Below are 21,975 nucleotides of genomic sequence, written 5' to 3'. Positions count from 1 at the left end.
CTTTGTGAAATGCAGCTTACTTCTTCAAGGACACTCCACCCTCTCTAAAATTGTCTGCTGAATAGAGATCAGTTGAGATAAATTATTACAGAAACTGGTTTATCACCTTGCTGTAGCTGTACATTTGATCTCCATACCTGTTTGTGCAAGGGGATCAACATATCTAGACATTTGACATCATATTAAAAGAAACTTTTAGGGGAACAGAAGCATTCAAACAAGAAGCAGTACTCTGAGCAGTGCCTTGATTTTTAGGGATGTGTGTGTTGGTACCATTTAGGAAAACATAAAAGTGCAAAATGTAGCTGAGAGAGCAAAGACTATTTCTTCCCTATCTATCATCTTTGAATATACAGAGACCTAAAAAGGGATGGGTGGGGAGGGAATCGTAATTGTGATTGAGGTCCTTGCTTGTGACATGAGAACTCAAAAGTCAAGTCTCACTTTGAAGAAAGCTGTCCAAGAGCATCAAGTTCTCTTGTTCACATCCCAGGACAGTGTCATAATTTTAGGACTATGATGGGCTTGCTTTGTTTGTACCACAAAACCTGTTGTGGGATTAGAAATCGTACCAACTAGAGTGCCGAGTAGTCTCTTGTATTCCCGTGGAAAGTTTTAGTTTAATAACATAAGGTTTTTTCATTTCTAAACGGAGGGAAAGTGATTTTGTGAGACTCTCAAATGCCAGTAACCCTCAGACAGATTCTGCTGGGGACTTTTGTGAATGATAAAAATTGGCCTGTTACCCTTTGACAGCTGAATCAATCGGTTGTATCATTTCCTTTAGCACCTTTACCAAAATTAGGAGACAAAGCTGCAAATGGTCCCATGGATCTGGGGCTGATCTGCTACAGTCGTCTCGTTTCCCGGGTCCCCAGCTTGTTTTTGCAGCACCATGGTCAGGTACCCACCACAGCCGGGCCTCCTGGCTGCCCTCGCGTGCTGCAGGACCATGGACGGAGCTTCCATAGACAATTCCCGGCAGTTCGGTTGGCACGCGGGAACAATAGCCACGAGGAAGACTTGCTTATTTAAATGAAGTAGTTATTGGGTTGTCAAGCCCGACTCAGGCATGATCTTTAGAGACGCTGAACTGTTTGCTGCATCTGAAACAATTCTAGCTCTTTTGGATTTTGGTATCAATCCGTGCTTGAGAGCCACTTGTTTCACTTTCAAAGACAGAGATTTTTGTGCAGATATGTTGGTTTGAGCTTCATGCAGCGTCTGTCTCGGGATGTTTTTCGGAATAAACGTGATTTCCATGCATGTTTAGCTGCCTGTTCCTCCACAACTTTATAGAGACCTGCTGAGACTGAAACTTCACCCAAAGACATCTCTCAGATGAGTTATCAAAACATACTTCTGAAATCCTAGTCTTAGTCTAGATAGAATTTTTGAAATATTCTGGGAATTTCCACTGTTGTGTTACAATGTCATAGCCATCCTTTTATAGCTGTGTCTTTTTTTCCTTGTCATTAGTCAGTTATTCTCTGTATCAAACCATCTCCTCTAAAGAACATGTGAGTGGATGACAGAGTGCATCTTGCTACCATTCTCACTTTCTCTTCCCTGTTCTTTTCTTTTCCCACCAGAAGCCTATTTTTTGAAGTCACAAGAAACATACTCTTTGTAGGCTTCAGATGCATATAGCAGTTTCTAGGATCACTTAATTCTTTTCAAGCAATCTTTATTTTTCTTTATTTATATATTAGAGCAAAAGCCAAGTTTACAGGATCAATAATAATCATTTTGGTAATGAGCCTAATAATCTAAGTCTTCCCCTGCCTCAAGGAGGGGTATTGTTTGGAATGCAGAAATACTCAAAGACAAGGAAAACAATAACTCAGATTTAACACTGAATGTTCAAAATGCTATTCCTAGTGTGTATCTGATGTTATTGTCCACCTGGCTCTTGTTTCAGTTTTAGGTGCCCTGAACATATGTCATCTTCTAATTGGAAATGAACTGAGGGAGGTTCATGACCTTTTAAATGATCACAAGAAACCATGGGGCACATGTCTGGTCATAAAATGTACTAGCAATCAAAATAAAGTAATTTCACACACATGTCTTGAGCCACAGACATTTTAAATGTGTGTTTTCTGTCTTCCTAATGTAAAGTGAATGTTATTCTCTTGATACAGTCTCTCTTCCTTTTTACGTTCATACATTTGAACTCCAGCGGATTATGAGCTGCTACAACACACATCTGTGTAATTCAGATTTCTGAACAAGCATGATGGCGGCTAAGTTGAAAATTGCACTCATACTGGAAATGAGGATGAGATTTATCTCACCTAACTGGAGCTGTCTAAAACTGACTTGATCAAACTCCTAGGAGCAGGAAGCCTGTTGGGGTCAAAGGACAAGCCAGGTATAAAAACATTGCTCAGAGAAAATGAGAGCGTGGTAAAATAATAATAATGGTAATCTTTAAGGAGGAGTTTAAGGTGGTTTTCAGGCTGTGGACTTAGTTTGGACACATCAGATGATCTGTCTCAAACTCAAGTATCAGCAGATGAAAGTGTGGATCGAATGAAGGAAATCAGTAGAAAAAGATGACTAGGAGAAGATGATATGATCCTAAAAGCTTGAGTTTAACAGTCTAATTAGATTAAGAAAAAATAATTTACATATAATATCCAGCCAATCACTTGAACCTGCCTCAGTATCAGAAACACAAGGTTAGTTTCCAAAGTAGGGTGGTCACTGACATTCCATAGCTCTTTTCTGTACTTTATACTGTTCAGCATACATGATAATCTGAAAAAGAAGGTGAAAAGGGAGTTGATAAAACTTTCTGACAATACTAATCTGGTGACGATATTGAAGACGATGGCTGACTAATCAGGAGACCTTGTGAAATAGGCAATAAAATGATGAGTGAACTCACCTTAGATAGGAGCGAAGCAATGCATGTGTGAAAAAATAAACATTGATGGGCTCTTAGCTGACTATTTACATTCAGTATCTATATAATCTGACTGTAATGGTTCTATGAAACAGTACAGATTACAGTAAAAAACTCTTCATACTTTCCCAAGTACATCTTTATAGCCTGCTGCTGCTCTTTTTGTAGGGCTTGGTGCTTACACATGATGCACAATAATGTATATTTTGTGTGCCCTGACAGTATTTAATCTGCAGAAGATGTAAGTTTGTGTCAGCTTTTAGCTCGAGGTCCTGTGCTGTTAGTACAAGCCAAAAGGATTACATTTTTAGTTCTGATTGTCCTATATAGAACTGATGTTAGATATAATGGCTGCTGTTTTCTGTGACTGTGTCTTGTATGATGTGTTGTTGGCAGAGGATCATGGTCATTGAAGGGAAGGCAGAGAGACAATGTTTTCATCTCCTGCTATGATTCAAGTGCATGTAGCTTCTCATTAATCCTGTTTCTCAAAATCCATAAAAGGATTATTTTTTTTACTTTTTTTTTTTTAAATAACTGAATGATAATGCAAGGATTTCTTTCACTGGATAGATTATGTCATGGATAGTATATGCAAATAGTTAGTTTTGGCTGGCAGGGTTATTTTCTAAGTAAGGTGACTACACTGCCATACCCTCCTCACTGCCTGCAAGCAGCTTGATTTCTCCTCATGATTCTCAGGGACATGAAACTTTCTTTTTTCCCTGACCCTTTGGAAGTGTACAACACATAACAGCTCTCTTCAGTTTGCCTTCACAGTAGTATTAAGGTGTAGCAATACCTCAAATACACAGTGTGTGACACTTTCAGTTTTGCTGAACAACTGATTAAACCTTATGTAAAAGTGTATGTGTGCTTAATTAGTTTGCAAGTTTGCAGTTCAGCAGTGCGTTGTTTTGGAATCCGCTACAGATGGGTGTAATAGCATTTGATACGATTGTTAGTAATATGAAGGCACGGAGATTTTTCCTTTAGATTCAAATTCCTCCATGATTTTAGGTAACCTGAGGTGTATCCTATCACTAATACAGTGCTAAAATATTGCTAATGTTGCTAAACATAGGTTTTCTTCATTTTTTATGCTTAAGATTAGTTTATGATCCATTTTTGAGCAGTGAACTTTGGGAATCTTCCGTATTTTGCACTATTAAATATGATTTATATTGACATAGAATCATAGAATGGTTTGGGTTGAAAGGAACCTTAAAGACTATCTAGTTCCAACCCCCCTGCCACAGACAGGGACACCTGCCACTACATCATGTTCCTCAAAGCCTCATCCAACCTGGCCCTGAACACTTCCAGGGATGGGGCATCTACAACTTCTCTGGGCAACCTGTTCCAGTGTTCAGACAGTTATTAGATCACCTTCAGATCAGTCTTTCCTGACTGTTGTTGTTATCTCAAAAGAATGTGTGAGCTCTTTAAAAATTCTTAATAATAAAGCATGTGTAGAAATACTTTTAATTTAATTTGCATAAACACACTATTGTCTGCTTTTTTCCCAGCCCTTTATTGAATTCTTAGTTTCCCTAGAATAGAAAATTGAGCTTTAAAATGTTTTTTCTAACATAATGTGATCTGGTAGATTTCATGACATGATTTCTGGTAAATAGGATCTTTTCAAAGAAAGCTTGTAAGGTCTGACAACTATTTAAAAAAGCAGGTTTACATAAAAAAGCTTGTGGTTTTAGTATGTATAGATTATATTAAATTTATTTTAGAGAACATTGAGATAAGAGGATTATTGGAATTTCATCCCATATGCAGCGCATCAGGAAATGCCCAGGGATCGTACATTTCATAAAAATGCTCATCACCATCAGCTGGTTATACTTGTCACTTAGTTAGAGGAGCTGCTGGGATATAGTTGTCTGCACCCTAAGCTGTGCATGGGAGTATTAAATGAGGTGCCTGGTAGCCATTTATGTGTGTTTCTTCACTCGTCTAAATAAAGAGCTGTCTCTAAGCAAGGAAATCATTTGCATGTGAAAGGAACTACAAGTTTGTTGTACTGGAGTGCTCTTGGCTGCCTTTTGTGATATCACGTGCACCAGCCCGTAAAGTGGGAAGATGCCGAGTCATTTAATATGAAGTCATAAGAGAGGAGCCAGTCCAGAAGCTCCTCTAGCTCAATATCTTGCCCCAGTTATCAGCCAGTAGCAGGAGCCTAGCGAAAAAAGAAAAGAAAGAGGGCGTGTAAAGCGTCATCCTTCCTTTCAGATAACCTCCGAGCTTTGGCAATCAGAAGTTTAACTACTTTGTGAACTGGAGAAATAATTCAGTCAGTCATGTTTGCTGGCCACTGGTGGTCTAGTTGTCTTTGTTGGTTTGTTGGTTTTTCAAACCTGTTCATATTTGTTCTGCATTGCTCCCTGAAGCAATGAATCTAGCAACTTTATTATATGAGAAGGTATCATTTTCCTTGCTTTGTAGCTAGGGTAATTATGGTATTTTTATTTGTTTGTTCTCTGTGGACCATATGAAGTCTTGCTTGCTTGCAACTCTTATCTGTACTTGAAAATTGTTTTAGTTTTAGGTCAATGTAAAAAGAACAGGAAATATTCTTCAGAACTTGCTTTACGTTATTGTCCCATTTGTTTCCCTTCTCCCTACAAATTTTCAAGTATCATAATTATTTTAAATAGCTATATTCAGAATAATGGATTATAATTATAACTATGAGCATAACAACCTGCCAATTCTAAAGGGGAAGCAGCTTAACTAGATGGAACAAATAGACAAATGTCTACTCAAAAAATGTCTACTCAACAAATTCAAAAGTGTGTGTTGGCTAATGATTGGAAAAGAAGGCAGCACAGCTGTATGAATTTTTCTGATTTCATATCGTGATGTCAAAATTGGTGGACTCACTAATATTCATAAGTATTGCACCATTTCAACATGCAAAAGAGTTTGACCATAGGAGTCCTTATTTCACTAAGAAAACACATGAAATTCAAGTAGCTGCTTGTGTTGAAGTTCTCAAAAACTAAGTGTTATAAGTGACTAAAATATAATTTACAATTAATACTGAAAAATAGTAAATCAGTTTAGAATTGGAGCAGAAATTATTGTGTATCGCCTAAATGCTCACCGAGGAAAAGTACAAATTTTTGTCAAGTTCTGTCCCCTTCAGCCGAATTTTGACATTCGAATTCATAGTTCTTCCCTCCTAGCCTAGTTTTTGATGTGGGATTTGAGCATCAGCTGTGAAACCAGTGCTTTTGGGAATGAATTGGAACGGATTGGTTTTCTCCTTGGTGGATTGTTTCCATTTTTTTAAATCATTCCTGGATCAGCTCAAGGACTGATTTAGTTGATCAATGAGGGCAGTTCAGCAGATAATTGTGTTTGTTGTTTTCTTTGGGATATGGTTCTTTCGTGAATTTGAGTCAGATATGGATTAAGGTAAGATGGGAGGGTTGCAGGACCTACTTTTTAAGAAAGCAGTACTCTGTTGTTTGAGAGGAAGAGCGGTGAGTTCTAACAGTGAGTGAGAACAGGTTCAGAGGGGAGTATGACATTTTGTGGCTGTTCCCGAACACAAAAATGACAGATGAAGAGTCGTGATGTACGTTATATGAGTTTATTCCCAGATATTTCCCAGTTGGCCTAAGTTAATAAAGTTTGGATGTAATTATACCATTGCATCTTGTCTTTATATCTCTGTCTGGGAAAAAGAAGTTTTACTCAGATGGGAAGACCCACTGATGGTATAACAAGTTTTGGCTAGTTCTGGGAATTAGTTATGTGTTGGTAATCCATAAAGTAGCTAAACAAGCAATCCTCTAAAAATGCAGTCGTGGTTAGACTGCAGCAGAGTGCAAAGCACTCAGCATATTTACAACAGTGAGAAGACCAACACTGGAACACTGGACACATTTCAGATATTTGTGTGTTAGAATACACTGGTAAGTGGGCAGAGTACAGAGAAATCTCAAGGCTGGAAGAAATGCCTTAAAATGGAAGACCTGAAGAGGTCAATTTCTTTTGTTCATTAAAAAGTCTAATTATAGTCTATAAGTATCTTTATATATAGAAAGTACTGGGCAAGCAGAGACTCTGTGATATGTCAGAGAGAAGTGTAATAAGATTTCTTTGGTAACGTACCAGTAAATTCATAGCTGAACTGAAGTGTGTTTTTTTTAGAATAAGGATCACAATTATCAGTACAAAAAGCTTCCAAGAAAAATAGCAGGTTGTCCATGTACTCAAGAGTCAGATGCCTTTCTGGAAAGCAGGTTGGCCAAATACAGCGCACGCTATAATCAGGTATAAACAGTTGGGCTAAAAATCATGTAATGGAAAGGCATTTAATGGCCTGTCATACAAACATAAGACTAGATGAGATGACCTCATGGTCCCCCTGGTCCTTTAAGCCCAATGAATATACGAAAAATATCAGTAATGAAAACCAGATAGTCATCTTGAAGGTAAAATCTATGAAAAACAACCATCATACTTGGCAAGGGTGCTACAAAACATAATTCAATGATGCGGACAATTGTATTTACAGAAATCCAAATACCTGGTTGAATGTGGATAAGAAAACAGTATAAGAAATCACAAGGAAAAGCATTTCTATCATTTTTTCTTTTTGTCTTTTTTTCTTTTCTTTTTTTTTTTATTTCATGGTGAAGAAGTTTTGAAGTGCAAATTTCAAAGAATAGTACTTTCATTAATTTTTAAATCTTTCTGTTTGCACTGGTCAGCATGGGCTTAGTTCTGGAACTACCTGCTTTTCAGAACTCAGGCGCTTGCACGGATCTCCTGATTTCCAGTAGTGTTTGCTAAGATTGCTGTCTTCAGCACAAGGGGTAACAGTTAAGAGTGAAGCTGAAACTATGGTATCTTGGCTACTTACTGTTAGCAGTAATTAAATCCAATTTACTGCCTTAGTGCTCTAGTCTTTCATTGATCTTGAATATTAAAGAGTTAAAAATTCTTCCCAGTATTACACTGGATAGGAGACAGTAAAAGTGGCAATGTTTGTTTTAGTAACAGAAGCCTCTGTAAAAGCCAGTAAGAAAAGACAGCATGGGTAAGAACAGGGTATGTCTGTTTATTTGGAGTGACAGACACTATTTTTAAAATGAAAACACGTTATATAGGAATAAGAAGCAAATGTGTAACTATAAATTAACATGTCGTAATTCTTTCTTTATAAGACTTCGGTCTACTTATATTAGGTCATTAGCAATTTTCCAAAACATATGTGATTTTGAACATGAACAACAAAATCCAGAAGAGATTCTGCCCTATGCTGAGGAGCAGTGAGCATCCTGCTTTCTTCCGTTGGGTGCAGCAGGGCCTCTTCTCAAAACAAGGGCAAAATGGGCCACTGTTCCAATGTCTCACACAGAGTAAGATAAAGAGCCAACAAATATAACTGTACACCATAGTGTCTGGACATATTTAACAGCAGTAGATGGTAAGAGTCAGTGTGTTTTCTCAGTTATTTTTCAACAAACCATTTTTCTTTGCTATGACTCAAAGAAAGCAGGCAAGCTTGGTCCAAAGACTGAGATTTACTATATTCGGTTCGTGGTCAAAATGTGAGGTTTATTTATTTTGAGATAATCCTAGATTTGAGAGCACTTGAAAAATTAATATCAAACAAGTTTGGGTTTTTTTAGGAATAGCTTGTAACTTTCATATTTGTAGCACATGTTGTTATAACAACCACTTTGAGTCAAAAGCCAGGTGATCATGCCTTTGGAAAAGAGAAAACAAAAACTTCCTTACCTCAATTCTTGCTCCAGTTTGCACCCTTTTTGGAACAAACTCTGACTTGAAAACCATATGCATTATTCATTTTTCAATACAGCTATAAGTGGTTTCTTGTCTTGACTCCCGTAATCTCTTGCATTGTTTTTGCTTGTTGGAATTTTTCTGTCTCTACTTTTCTTTTTTCCCCTCATCTACATAGGTATTTTAAATTGGTGAACTCATACCTGATTTTCCTCTCTGAAAAGAGGTACTGCAAAGAAAATATATTCCGGAATTTCGGAATGTGAAAGATTTTCAGCTTGTTCTTCCTTAATGGACTATAGCCATAGGGAAACCATGTTGAGTAGTGTAAATTTGTGGTCTCACAGCTACATCTAGCATAGCTTAGATTGGAGTTACTCTTTTTCCCTTGGTGTTTACTCACAGGGGAGTGAATCCAGTATGTAATCATGATTCCCTGTTAATTCTGAAATATGAAATAATTACAAAAATTCAGTTAATTTATTTAGTAAATTAAAAGTCAGAAGGTATTTGCATATTCCTTGTATGTGCTTTATTCTGTAGCTCAAGCTTGGTTAAGTGTTCACACGGCAGTGTAACACACCAGAATCACCTCATCCTTAGAAGCAGTTGTCAGAAAAATATGGGCCTGCCTGGTAGAATGTATTAGCCCAATACATTGTCTCCATTTTATTATGAAGCTGCTGAGGAAGCTGTGATATACAGCACTGTCATTACAGATCTATTGTTAGAAGGGTTCTACAGTCTTCTGTGCGCTGCCATTAATTTATAGCAGTAAACAATATGTAGCCCTCCAACTGCAGCAAAGCAGAATCTTTTAATGAGGTGGATGTTATTACCACAATAAATCAGTGCATTCGTGTAATGTATAATTCAATGTGTGTATTCCCACTGTAACTTCTCTGAGTAAGCTGATAGTGTATCATTGTCAGTGCACAGCTCCATGGTTCTTTTTTTTTTTTTTTCCCCTAAGCTTTCTTTCATTTGGGGACTTTTTTTATTTGCTTGCAAATAAATGTGACATGTCTTGATAGTTGCCCTGTTGCAGGCTTCAGAAACCAACTGTAACAATAACAGCCAAAATCAATACTGTGGATTCTGGCTATATGGATCTCTGCATGATACCCCCTTCTTTTTTTGAAAAGAGAATGAAATCAATTCTAATTGGGTTTAGCTTTATATTCAAGGAATGTAATTCTATAACTATTGATTTGGGCTATACTCATTTGGAGAGCAATAAAAATAGGAGCAGATAAAGAGAATACATACAATGTTGCAGAACCATACAGCACAACACTGTTTCTATTTTTAATTTATATAATTTGTCTACCAATGACCTTCCTTCTTCTTTTTTCCCTCAAGCATAGCTGAGTCTTCAGGGAAAATCAGTACAGATGGAGATTCCAAAATGGTTCTTGCAACAAAGAGACTTCTTAGAGTCAGTTTCATTCTTCCCTGGAATAAATTTGCTAAATCAGATAAAAATCCTTTTATATGGGAACCACTTCTTTTAAAGGGTTATATTTCAAATTAGGGGACTGCAAAAAATAGTAATTAACCTAAGATGTTTTCTTTATCCTACTGCAATGTGAAAGCTGCTCTAAGTAAAAAATGTAAGATTAGATCTTAGGTCATTCATAGATCTAATCTGTCCTTAGAAGAGAAAATACTTTGATGCTTGTATCCCAAATTTCACCTGAGCTGCAAAGAAGCAGTTATTTGAATCATAATTATCTGAATAGCAGACATAGTATTTTGCTTGCTTGAACTATACTTGAATTAATGACTGTGTTGCTGATACTTTTGTTAAAGGACTTTTCTTTTAAAGTTTTTCCTTACCTTGTAGTGTATACTTAAGTATATGTATTATTGCGCAACAGAAAGAAGAAAATATTTTTGCATGTTTATTCTTCAGTTATACTCGAATGCATCCATTGTCTGTGCAGATGGACATCATTTACATTAATAACACACGAACAGTGTGCTCAATATGTATGCAAAATTGTATTGCATATATGTTTTGCATGTATATATGAAGATATTTTAGACTTCTTGCAACATTTTACATGTCGAATGGCTAAATTCACTTTTGAGTTTCTCAGTGATTTGTATGATGTATACTCGTTTTTCCAAATCCTTTATGTAAAAGTCTGCTGAAAAAATACATGGCTATAGATAACAAAATATTGTATTTCTTAGATTTAAATAAATCCCTAAGTGTTTATGTCCTAGGTAAGTGCAAAACAAAGAATAGCAATGTTGATGAAAGTGTGACAGACTTTTTAGTCCTACATACGTTATTTGTTTCTTTTATATCAGTGTTTTCATATAGAAATTCTGCTGTTGTATTTGTCTGTTTCAAAGTTTCAAGTTTTATCCATTAAGTAAAATTTGTCTTGGGATGGTAAATAGAAAGCATAGAAACAAGAATAGTGCTATGAAATTTCCAAATTCAAATTTTTCAGCACTGTCAACGTTCTTCCATCCTACCGGTCACTATTTTTTTCCCCAAAAACTATCCAAAGATGTTTCCAGTTGTTGCTTACCATTTGCTTAATAGTGTATTCAACACGCACGCATATCCACAGGGACACAAGTTAACAACCAAGTTATCAACTCTTTGTCCAAGACATTCCACTGTGAAGCGGTTTCTGTCATTGACTTGAATCAACAGTGAAGAGAAATTAAGCCTAGATGAATGCAGAAGAGACTTTTTTTCCAACCAGCTGCCTGTGTGTGCGTGGAATCCTGGTTTGAAACGCACAGATCTATTCAGGTGCTTACAGAATGCAGCATCTGCTTTTGCAAAACACCAAACCCAGTCTTCTCCATGCATGCTGATAATTCTGGTTACCAAAAATAGCAAGGAGAGTATGATGTGGCACTAGGTCAAGTCATCTTTATTTACTTACTGTATTTATTTTTACAAACCTTGTAGCCTATTGGAGCTTTGAACCCAAAGAGAGCAGCGTTCTTTGCTGAGAGATATGAATCGTGGGAAGATGATCAGGTTCCAAAATTTCACTATGGGACACATTATTCAACTGCAAGTTTTGCACTCGCATGGTTATTAAGAATTGTAAGTATATCTTTTAAAAATGCTTTTCCTTTAAATGGTAATGAAAGCAACAAATAGCTAGGAATGAATAAACTAAAGCTCAAGGGCATAGGAAAGTACTGAAATTTTCTAGTAATTGTTACAGTAGCGTAGGATAAATGTATTGCAAAGTTTAAGCAAAAGGTTTTAATTTTTATGGTACAGCCGTTTCAAATCAGTAAAGGTTTTTATCCTTAAAAATTGCTTTTTAATGTACATTCTTATAGTATTTAAACGTGGTTAACTTTCCTTCCTTGCATGTTTTCTGAGTGGACCATGCACTGAATATTTGTGGTTCTTACTGAATGTATTTAATTTTCACCTCCTAGTGAATGTAAATGAGTTGCTTTTGTTGACATTCTATGATGTTAATAATTAGTTTTTAAAAATCTGCGACAATTTATATGGAAGTACCTTTTGAGATGCTACATATTGATAATATAATGGTTAAACAATGCATTTTTCTATAAAGTTGAAAGACGATTTATCTCCTAGAAAGTAATTTCTTTGGGAAAGCATTAGCAGCACATCATTAATTAAAGCTTGTTAGAATGTACAAGCATACATAAATCCTTGAAGTAATTTATAACACTTAGCTAATTTCAAGCAATTATCCACTAATATGTGCTTAAGTGTTCTTTAAGTAAGAGGAGGCTTTTAAATCTTTCAAACATTTTTCTTTTCTAAATCATAAATTACATATTAGACAATAACAATCATAAAGCTATCACTATTGAATGCTACCCTTTATATTAATAGATTACCTTGAACAAAATAAAATGCGTATGTTATTTTGTTACATGCTAGTTTAAAAAATATCTAAGGTAAAAATATTGAGCTTTTTCATGTTCTTGAGAACAATTTCTGTCACAACTGACTGTAGCTTCTTCTCCAGCCTGTAAATGTTTTCTTTTGTTTTTACTTGCTTTTCTTTACCTGAATATATATACATAAAGTAGGAATAAAAAGCATTTATTGAACACATAAGCATCAGTTTGTATTTCTCATTCTTGGATAATAGAGTTAACCCTTTGCAGTTAATCATGTATCTGCCAGAGAAGTAGCATAATTAATAACCAAACCCCAAAAGAATAATAAATCTTTTTTTTTTTCCTGAAATTCCTGAAGGAAATACGTTGCTGTTTTTAATTAATCTTTTTTAATATATTTAGGAACCCTTTACAACACTTTTCCTAAATCTACAAGGCGGAAAGTTTGATCATGCAGATAGAACTTTTTCATCCATTTCAAGAGCATGGCGCAATAGTCAGCGTGACACTTCTGATATCAAGGTAAAAACTTTCCTGAAAGGTGTTAACATATTTTATACTGCATCTGCCTTTATTGTAGCTGCAATCGTAGGACCACAGGTTATGAAAAAAGGAAGGAAGAAGATTGGGAGCTACCCTACCATTTGGGAAAAGGTGCAAGGGGATGACACACGGTTTTACTTCTGTTAGAATTTTTCAGTGAATTCTTTTGTAAAATTTTAGCAAACATTTTCCAGTCCTGCAACTGAAATAAGGCAAAATTAGCAATTGTGCTACACATAAGTGTTGCACTGTCTTTTTGTTCCTCTGCACAAGGGTGAAGCCTTTGAAAAGTCAGTTGAAATTGGTACAGAGTTTTAACCACTAAGTTTCATAAATACTCTGCGCATGCTTCTGTCCCGCTCAGATAAGAATGTTACAGTAAATATTCATATTACTTTATGTAATTTTGACTCTAGGCATCCAGCCTCATTTTTGGGCGATTTCTGCAGTGGCCTAGTTCCTTGTTTGGCTGTGACAAACAGGAGGAGGAGGTCAGACTAATCCAGGTGCAGAAGGGGCAAAATCTAGTCTTGTGATGAGGAATAAGTGGATAGTGGATAAAGAGTTGAGAGGGAGATCTGGAAGCAGTCTCCAGAAAGACTGTATGCTGGGTACAGAAACAAAGGGCTAGAGAAAGCCAGTGTTTGAAGATACTAAGATGAAACATAGAATTCAGCATAATATTGAACCTGTCCTAATAGGGGCACTGGGCCTGGGAACTGGTGAGTGAACAAGTAGTAGGTGGGAATAGAAGATAAATTAAAGAGACCTAGAATTAAGTGGTCAAGAAGCTAAGGGAGACCTAGAATTAAGCGATCAAGAAGCTAAGGTAGGAGCACATAGAAATTCCAAGGGCAGAGGTTTAGGTAGGTAGCCACTGAAGGAAGGAATGAGGTAAACAAATAGAGTCTAGGATCTGAGGAATGTTTTGAATTGGCAAGGAGAACAAAGAAGACAAGGATGCTGGCAATGGTGGGAAAGCTTTGTTGACCTGAACTCCAAGAAGGAGAGTCCTGGTTTTAGCTGGGACAGAGTTAGTTTTTCTTTTTAGTAGCTAGAAGAGGTCTGTGTTTTGGATTTACTGAGATTTGTTCTGAGAATGTTGATAGGGCTCTGATGTTTATAGTCGGTACGGAGACATCAAGGACCTTTCAAGCTTGCTGCATTTTTGCTGGTGTACAGGAGTATAACAGGCTGTGGGAGAGCATGGCCAGGACAAAAGGCCCATGACTCTCCTTCTGATTTGAATTTGGGTTTAGGATTGAGGGTTAAATTGGCCAATGAAGTATTCCATGTCATGCAGTGTCATGCCTAGTGTGTAGATGAGGATTGACTGGGAAGAAGAGCTCTTGCTCTTCTGAGGGCTCTCTTGGACTCTTGGTTTCTTGGAGTGCTGTCTCTCTCGCTCTCTCTTCGGGCCTCTCGCTCACCCAGGATTGCAGTGTTGGGACATATTTGTTTCGGAATCGTTTGCCGGGATGGGACAAGCATTGATCACCGGGTGGTGAGCGATTATGCTGTGCAACACTTGTTTGTGTATAGCATGATATATATATATATAAATTATTTTATCATTATTACTTTAAATTTTATATTATTGTTATTATTAAATTGTTCTTATCTCAACCCACAAGTCTCTTTCCCTTTTTCCCTTTAATTCTCTTCCCTGTTCCCCGGGGGTGGCGGAGTGTGAGTGAGCAGCTGTGTGGCATTCAGTTGCCAGCTGGGTTAAACCAGAACAAGGAGGAATATCAGGATTTTTTTTTTTTAATGGAAGGAAGGATAGAATTGTATGGTGTGAAAAAAATCAGAGGCTAACTCAAGAATGTCATGCAACTAGCAAGAGACATAAGTAACATTAAATCTTTTTGTAACTATATTAATAGTGAGGAGACAAGGAACGGGTTGATCTGCAGATTAATGGAATGAGAAAATTGTCAACTGATAGGGCTGAAAAAGTAATATCTTTCTTGCATCTGTGAGTTCCCACCAAAACAATGTTGATCAGTGACTAATGAAATTAATACCACTTATAAAAAGATACAATGTCTATATCAAATTGGGAAAGCACAGTTCAGAAAATACAAACACATTAGATCTTTTCAAGTTGACTGGTCATTGTGAGCTTCGTTCTCTTGCACCTATAAGACTGGCAGACAAAATTTCAGAGTGTGTATATATATATATTTTTTTTTTTTTGAGAAGTGGAGGAGGAGAAAGGTAGCAATAATGGACATATGAAGTATTTAGTTTTTAAAAAGGAAGAGAAAGAGGGCCAAGAAATTATGAGGTGAGTTTAACTACAATTTACAGAAAAATATTTATGCAAATAATCAGGCTATGTTTAAGTACCAGGAAGATAACAAGGAGACAATCAAAGGAAACACATGTTTATCAAGAAGAGATCATGTCAAAGCAGTCACAATTTCTGATGAGAATAGGTAACAGACCTTATGAACAGAGAAGAAGCAGATGATAATCTTACTTTCTGACATTGTCTCAAGAGTGAGCTGGGAAAACTTGGTCTAAAAGAATCTGCTATATTTGGAGAATAGTTACCAGTGGTTCATTATTAAAACTGAAAGATGTATTGAGTGGAATTCTTCTTGATAATAACAGATTAGGCCTCAATTTCAGTTGATATTGGATTGGAAGATACTGGAAGTGTAGAGGAATTGAAAGCACTTCTTGCAGAAGGGAAAAATGGTTTGAGAAAAGTGTTAGGTGAAGTTTAATAGGGAAAAGTGAGAATTGCAATTTTCATGAGGATTCTCATGCAGTTAGGTAGTAATATAACACAAGGAACAATCTGCTGTGCAAAAAAAATACGTAGGGTTGTAGTACATCGCCAGTGCATGTGAATTAACAATATTGTGGTATAACAAAAGCTGAGTAATGTTTGTAGAAGAGAAGGCTCCGGGCAGAGCTTCTAGCAGCCTTCTAGTACTTAAAGGAGGCCTATAAGAAAGATGGGGACAAACTTTTCAGCAGAACCTGTTGCAATAGGACAAGGTTTGATGGTTTTAAACTAAAAGAAGGTAGATTTAGACTAGGTAAAAGGAAGAAATTTTTTACAATGAGGGTGGCGAAAGGCTGGAACAGGTTGCCCAGAGAGGCTGTAGATGCCCCATCCCTGGAAGGATTCAAAATCAGGTTGGACGGGGCTCTGAGCAGCCTGATCTAGTTGAAGATGTCCCTGCTCACTGGCAGGGTAGGAATGGACTAAATGACCTTTAAAGGTCCCTTCCAACCTGAACTATTCTATGCTGTATACATGCTTTTATGTATATATATTGTATATATATTGCTTTTTTGGGCTGAATATTACATATTTTTAAAGTTAAAAAGATCATCTTGTGTTAAGGTATTATTATTTTCATTGTGATCTATTCGAGGTTGAGCAATACGTAATAAAGAAGAATGTCTTACTATATGATTTAATTACTAAACTATATATTTACAGATGTTATTTCTGGTGTGGATGAGTACTCTGACAAATAATTGGCTAAGTTCAAACTCCATTTGAAATATTAACCCATTTTTTAATTTCAACTTTTAATTTTTCTGATGTACTTCTTCCGAAGCAGCTGCCTCCTTCAAAGATTAATGTAATTCTAAGTGTGATGGGAAGGCTCCCACTTTTAAGTGCAAGTGGCCGTTTTAAAGACAAGGTAGAGCTTGGTTTTCATAAAATCATAGAATGGTTTGGGGTGGAAGGGACCTTGAAGATCGTCAGGTTATTCAAAGCCTCATCCAGCCTGGCCTTGAATGTTTCCAAGGATGGGGCATCCCAACTTCTCTGGGCAACCTGTTCCAGTGTTTCGCCACCCTCATTGTAAAAAATTTCTTTCTTATATCTAATCAAAATCTCTCCTCTTTCAGTTTGAATCCATTGCCCCTTGTCCTATCACTACATGCCCTTGCAAAAAGTCCCTCTCCAGCTTTCTTGTAGGCCCCCTTTAGGTACTGGAAGGCTGCTATAAGATCACCCCAGAGACTTCTCTTCTCCAGACTGAACAATCCCAAGTCTCTCAGCCTGTCTTCATATGTTCCATCCCTCTGATCATCTTTGTGGCCCTCCTCTGGACTCACTCCAAGAGCTCCATGTCCTTCTTATGTTGGAGACTCCAGAGCTGAATGCGGTGTTCCAGGTGGGGTCTCACAAGGGCAGAATTTTTGTTCAACAATAGGTTCACTCTGGGAGTAGTCTTATGAGCAAGAAAATTATTTTAGCTATAGATGTGGAGACCAAAAATTATTTCAGGTGAGTCACTAGTTAGTTAAGGACTTGAGACAGACTGAAAGACTTGAGGTGAAAACGTAGGTATAGATGGACAAGGAAGTGACTTTGCTGTAGCATCTGACTGTCCATACCATTCAATCCATGGCAAACACAGGGTAAAAAGCATTTATTTCTCAACAAGTGAAAGGGTTTTAAGCTTTGCCGTGCATTTCTGATGGGCTGAGAACATAAACATAGTCAACTGTTGTGACTGATTAAATAATATTAGGGTTTTTTTACCATAAGCTCGCTGGATTCCTGTTGATACTTCTACAACCGATGAAGACCTAGCAGTTTAATGCATTGATTTATAGAAATCCAAAGGATTTTGGAACCCACTCTTAAGACCTTAAAACTGTCAGACCAAAGTGAAATGGTATTGTATCTTGATGTATGGGGAGTAGGGAGCACAAAGGAAAAGGAAGGGTTTATTCCTATTCCAGCTGAAAACATTATGAATTTTTAGAACCATTGAGCTGATCACAGAAAGTGATTTCTCCTTGCTTCTCACGTGAAGAGAATGAATGTTGTTATTGATGCTTGCTGTTCTTAAGTTACTGTTAATCTCAGCTGAAGGCATCATATATTACAAGGAGGACTAACATGAGCGAGCTTCGGAAGCAACACTTGTTGGCTGGTATCACTTCAACAGAGAAAGCTGAAGCATATGTGTGATCACAGCCAGTCTTCGTCAATATCCCATGAAAGCCTTGGATCGATGATCAAAGCAGGAAGCTAATGCTGCACTGTAGTATAACCTTTGATTGAACTTTTCAAATTTTGATTCCAAGAGGTGATATATGGCATAAAATTTAATTTCCTAGTCCTCCCCTATCCACTTATTTAAGCAATGCAAATTAAAAATCCTAGTAGTGGTAGTGTCTCACTACCCTTCTGGCATTGTTGCTTACTAATTAGCTCAGCACTGTTGCCTCTAAATGATTAACCATGTGTTTTTAAGTTAAGTCTTCTGCACTGGAGAGTATGAAATGTAGTTCAATTCTATGAGAGTACCACTTAATACCTTTAAAGTACTAGACAGGCATGATCATTAACTCATTTAGTTACTTCTTAATTTACATTATTAGCGCAAACAGTCCTGGTTAGTTTTGTTAATACTGTATAAAAAGCAAACATGGATATCCTGGCAATGTTTAACAGAAAAATAGTTTAGTATGGGGCTTGGACTAAGTTCTGCAATACAGAAGTTAAGTCTGTCTATTCTTTTGTGTCACTATTTCTCTTTGATGAATGAGTAGATTTACAAATACTTGTTCAGAAAGAGTTGTTATTTCTGGTTTGGTAGCTAACCCGTTGTAGTAAATTTATTTATTGTTATGTTTACAACAGCGTAATTGTTACCCATGTTGCTCTTTGCATGCGTTTTCTCTTTTCCAAGTGTAGTACTTCACTGATTTTTTAATTTGTTTTTTAAATACTATATATACAGTTTTTTAAGATTGTTTGAAATTCTCATGCTGTCCTCCAAACAGCTATGTTGTCTTCTTAGTGTCATCTGGAATTTTATTACTGCACCTTCTAAGCCAGGTCATTAACAAGATTATTGACTGATATTAGGAGCAGGGCAGACCCCATTACCATTTCCTCCCAGTCTGACAGTGAGCTATTGATAACTGCTCTTGGAATATGGATTTCCAGCTTGGGTACTCCCACGTTATTGTAACCTAATCTCATCTCCATTTCTCTACTTTGCTTATAAGAATGTCATGGGAGACCGAGACAGTCTCAGAGGTCTTTCTCAACAGTGAAGCAACATCTTACCTCTCTTTCTTTCACCATCCACTACTGCTGTTACCTCTTGAACAGAAAAATAGATTGGCTTAACATGATTGATTCTGTACAATTTTTAACCAAGTTATGGTCACTAGTAGAGAGTTACGTGCTGTTCTTCACGCTTTTCCCTCTACAGCTTTCTGTGTGTTCCTTTTTCATATGCTTATGGGTTGTTGGTTTGGGGTTTTTTTCGGAGCATTTGATTAGTTTTGTTCAAAAGGAGATGGTAGAAGACCATAAACTTACAGAAAACATTAGTAAGCTCCAATTAACTCTGTTACAGATTGTTCCATCGTAAAATGGGTACTAATTTATGAAAGTCAATCTTGTGACACACATCAGTTACAGCTGTTGTAAGGCTGGTGTGATGATATTGAACATCTGAATTCATGTCTCATACAGGTGTGTTTGGCAAGTTATGATCCTTTATCTTGTCCTAAGGTTCTCATAGTATACAGCAGGTAAATTTTTAGGTGCAGAAGTGCTGTTTTGGCAAATTAGCTATATTATAAAACTCCTTAGCATCATATCATTTTGGACAATTTTTCTTTAAATCAAAGTCTCTTTGAATTGTAACAGTATTAAACAATGTCTGCTATAATGCGTAGATTATCTTGGGCTTCTAGGAGTGTGCTAGTGTTACAAAGTGAGTATCTGGTGTATATTAACACTGGTGAGATTGGAGGAGAATGGATTTGGCTGAGATTCTTCAGGAGTATCCTTGGAGGGGGACAGCTTGGAAAGCAGGAGTATGCTAAAAAGACATCATGATTTAATTGTGAATAGGATACTGAGATTAAGAACTAAATTATAACTTAAGTGTTAATCATGAGTCTAAAATGTTGTCTCAAAGACAGTTCCTAGACTGTAATAAACAAAGAACTCTGAAAGTAGCCCTCTGTCTTCTCAATTTTCATTCATTTTCTAATTCTTTGCCTCTAAGTCATCTCTATGTTAATGACTAAAGTTGATTCTGGCCAAAAATGGTTTTGATACAGTCAGCTTCTGGAAACCGACAGTGCCAACTTGGAAGTAGAGTTAGCCTGTGCTAAACCAAGGATTCTGCTGGCCACAGACATTCTCAAAATCAATTTGAAGCTGTCATAGTGCTGTTATGTACTGTTCTTCAGGTTTTGTAAATTGTTCTTAAAAGGAATAAAGACAACATTGGCTACAAGTATGCAATATTTAACAAGATTCATTGAGTTTTTGTGCCATGATTTCTTAATTAAACAGTGGCGTTAAAATATAACTAAAGCATCTGATTAACATTATTGAAATGTTTAAAATTAAAGGAATAGTTGCAGTAAAGTAAAAGCAAAACTAAATAATTTGGTACATTGATGTCATTGGACAGATGCTCAGGTAATTACATAATGTGCCCATGTACCTCAGTTCTTTATTGTTTCTTAACTTTTCTTCCTTTCCAGTACATATTTTGAATGAAATAACAAATTTCAAAGCTTATACAACTAGAAGCCATCCAGGCTAAAATTTTCAGCTGTGAGTTCTTAAAAGCCTATGAAAACCATTTGTTAAAAAAAAAAAAAAAAATCCATTGACTTCTGATAAATGATACAGAAATCCAGTTATAATATATCCTGTAATCACATGTCTTTTTCACGTATTTTTACTGAAAGAAGCACATGCAGGGAAACTTGAGTATCCGCAGGAATTGCTGGGTCTTCTTTTTATTAGAGTGTTAAACCTACTCCTCTCTGTGGGTCTTGATGCATTTTATCCAAAAAAGCAGAAACTCTACGCAGGAAATCTTTGTTATGGTATACAAGTTATATCTATAACCAAATATAAATAGAATATATCACAAAATTAAAATACTGCTCATGTTACCTGCAGTCATAGATAGTTTCTGTGACTGTTCTGTGGTTTACTAAGTCATTACTGGGTCGCATGTAGTCAATGTGAATTTTTCTATTCAATGTGGATTTTTTCTTTCAAGCATGAGATTCTTCAAGTCTTCAAGAAGACTTGAGAATCTGGACTCCATCATTTAACTTTATGGGCAATAAACATTAAGGTGGGAATTGGGAAAATTCTGTTTACTTAGTAGTACATCAGGTTTTGTATGTTTGGAAGATTATTAGTAGTTGTAATGTTCTATAAAGGAAAAAAAAAAGATCCTTCTCTGCAGGTATTAGAACAGGTGACACTTTGTCTCCTATGGATTTGCTTCTTGCAATTGATTGACTCATTTGTCAAAAAAGCTGTAAACTTCAAATTGAGAATTTCTCAGTGGTGGGACATTTTTTATGTTGCTCTCTCTGTGTAGCTTCTGTGGAGACTTCTAAAATCATAGAATGGTTTGGGTTGGAAGGGACCTCAAAGGTCATCTAGTTCCAACCATGGGCAGGGACGCTCTCCACTACACCAGGTTGCCCAAAGCCTCATCCAACCTGGCCTTGAACACCTCCAGGGATGGGGCAGCCACAACTTCTCTGGGCAACCTGTTCCAGTGCCTCATCACCCTCAGAGTGAAGAATTTCTTCCTTATATTGAATCTAAATCTACCCTCTTTCAGTTTAAATATGAACTTATGCTGCATTAACTGTGTCCCTCAAGACACAAACATATAATGGCTCTACTCACGTGCTTATTGTTTTTTAAACTTGTAAGAACTTAGTTCTCTTTATAACCTGCTGTGAAATTTGTCTAAAACTGACCAAGAAACTTAAAATGTTTTTGGAGGAAATGGAGGTTGCTGTATATAGGCCAATGAGCACACACGAGCTGCAGGATTGAATACGAGTGATTGAAACACGTTAAGCACTATGTTTAAATCTTG

General features: G+C 36.6%; 1 protein-coding gene across 5 annotated transcripts in view; it reads left to right on the top strand.

Moving 5' to 3' along the window:
* LRBA (LPS responsive beige-like anchor protein) overlaps positions 1-21,975 on the top strand; it is a 422,962-nt gene that overhangs the window by 299,949 nt on the left and 101,038 nt on the right. For all 5 annotated transcript variants that reach the window (XM_086612273.1, XM_086612271.1, XM_086612272.1 and 2 more), the window contains 2 exons: positions 11,625-11,765; positions 12,956-13,075. In XM_086612273.1, coding sequence (XP_086468399.1) covers positions 11,625-11,765; positions 12,956-13,075 — 261 coding nt within the window. The remainder of the gene's footprint in view (positions 1-11,624; positions 11,766-12,955; positions 13,076-21,975) is intronic.

Source organism: Tauraco erythrolophus, chromosome 5 (genome assembly GCF_009769465.1).
Source record: "Tauraco erythrolophus isolate bTauEry1 chromosome 5, bTauEry1.pri, whole genome shotgun sequence".
Lineage (NCBI taxonomy): Eukaryota > Metazoa > Chordata > Aves > Musophagiformes > Musophagidae > Tauraco > Tauraco erythrolophus.
This window is presented reverse-complemented; position numbering and strand designations above follow the sequence as displayed.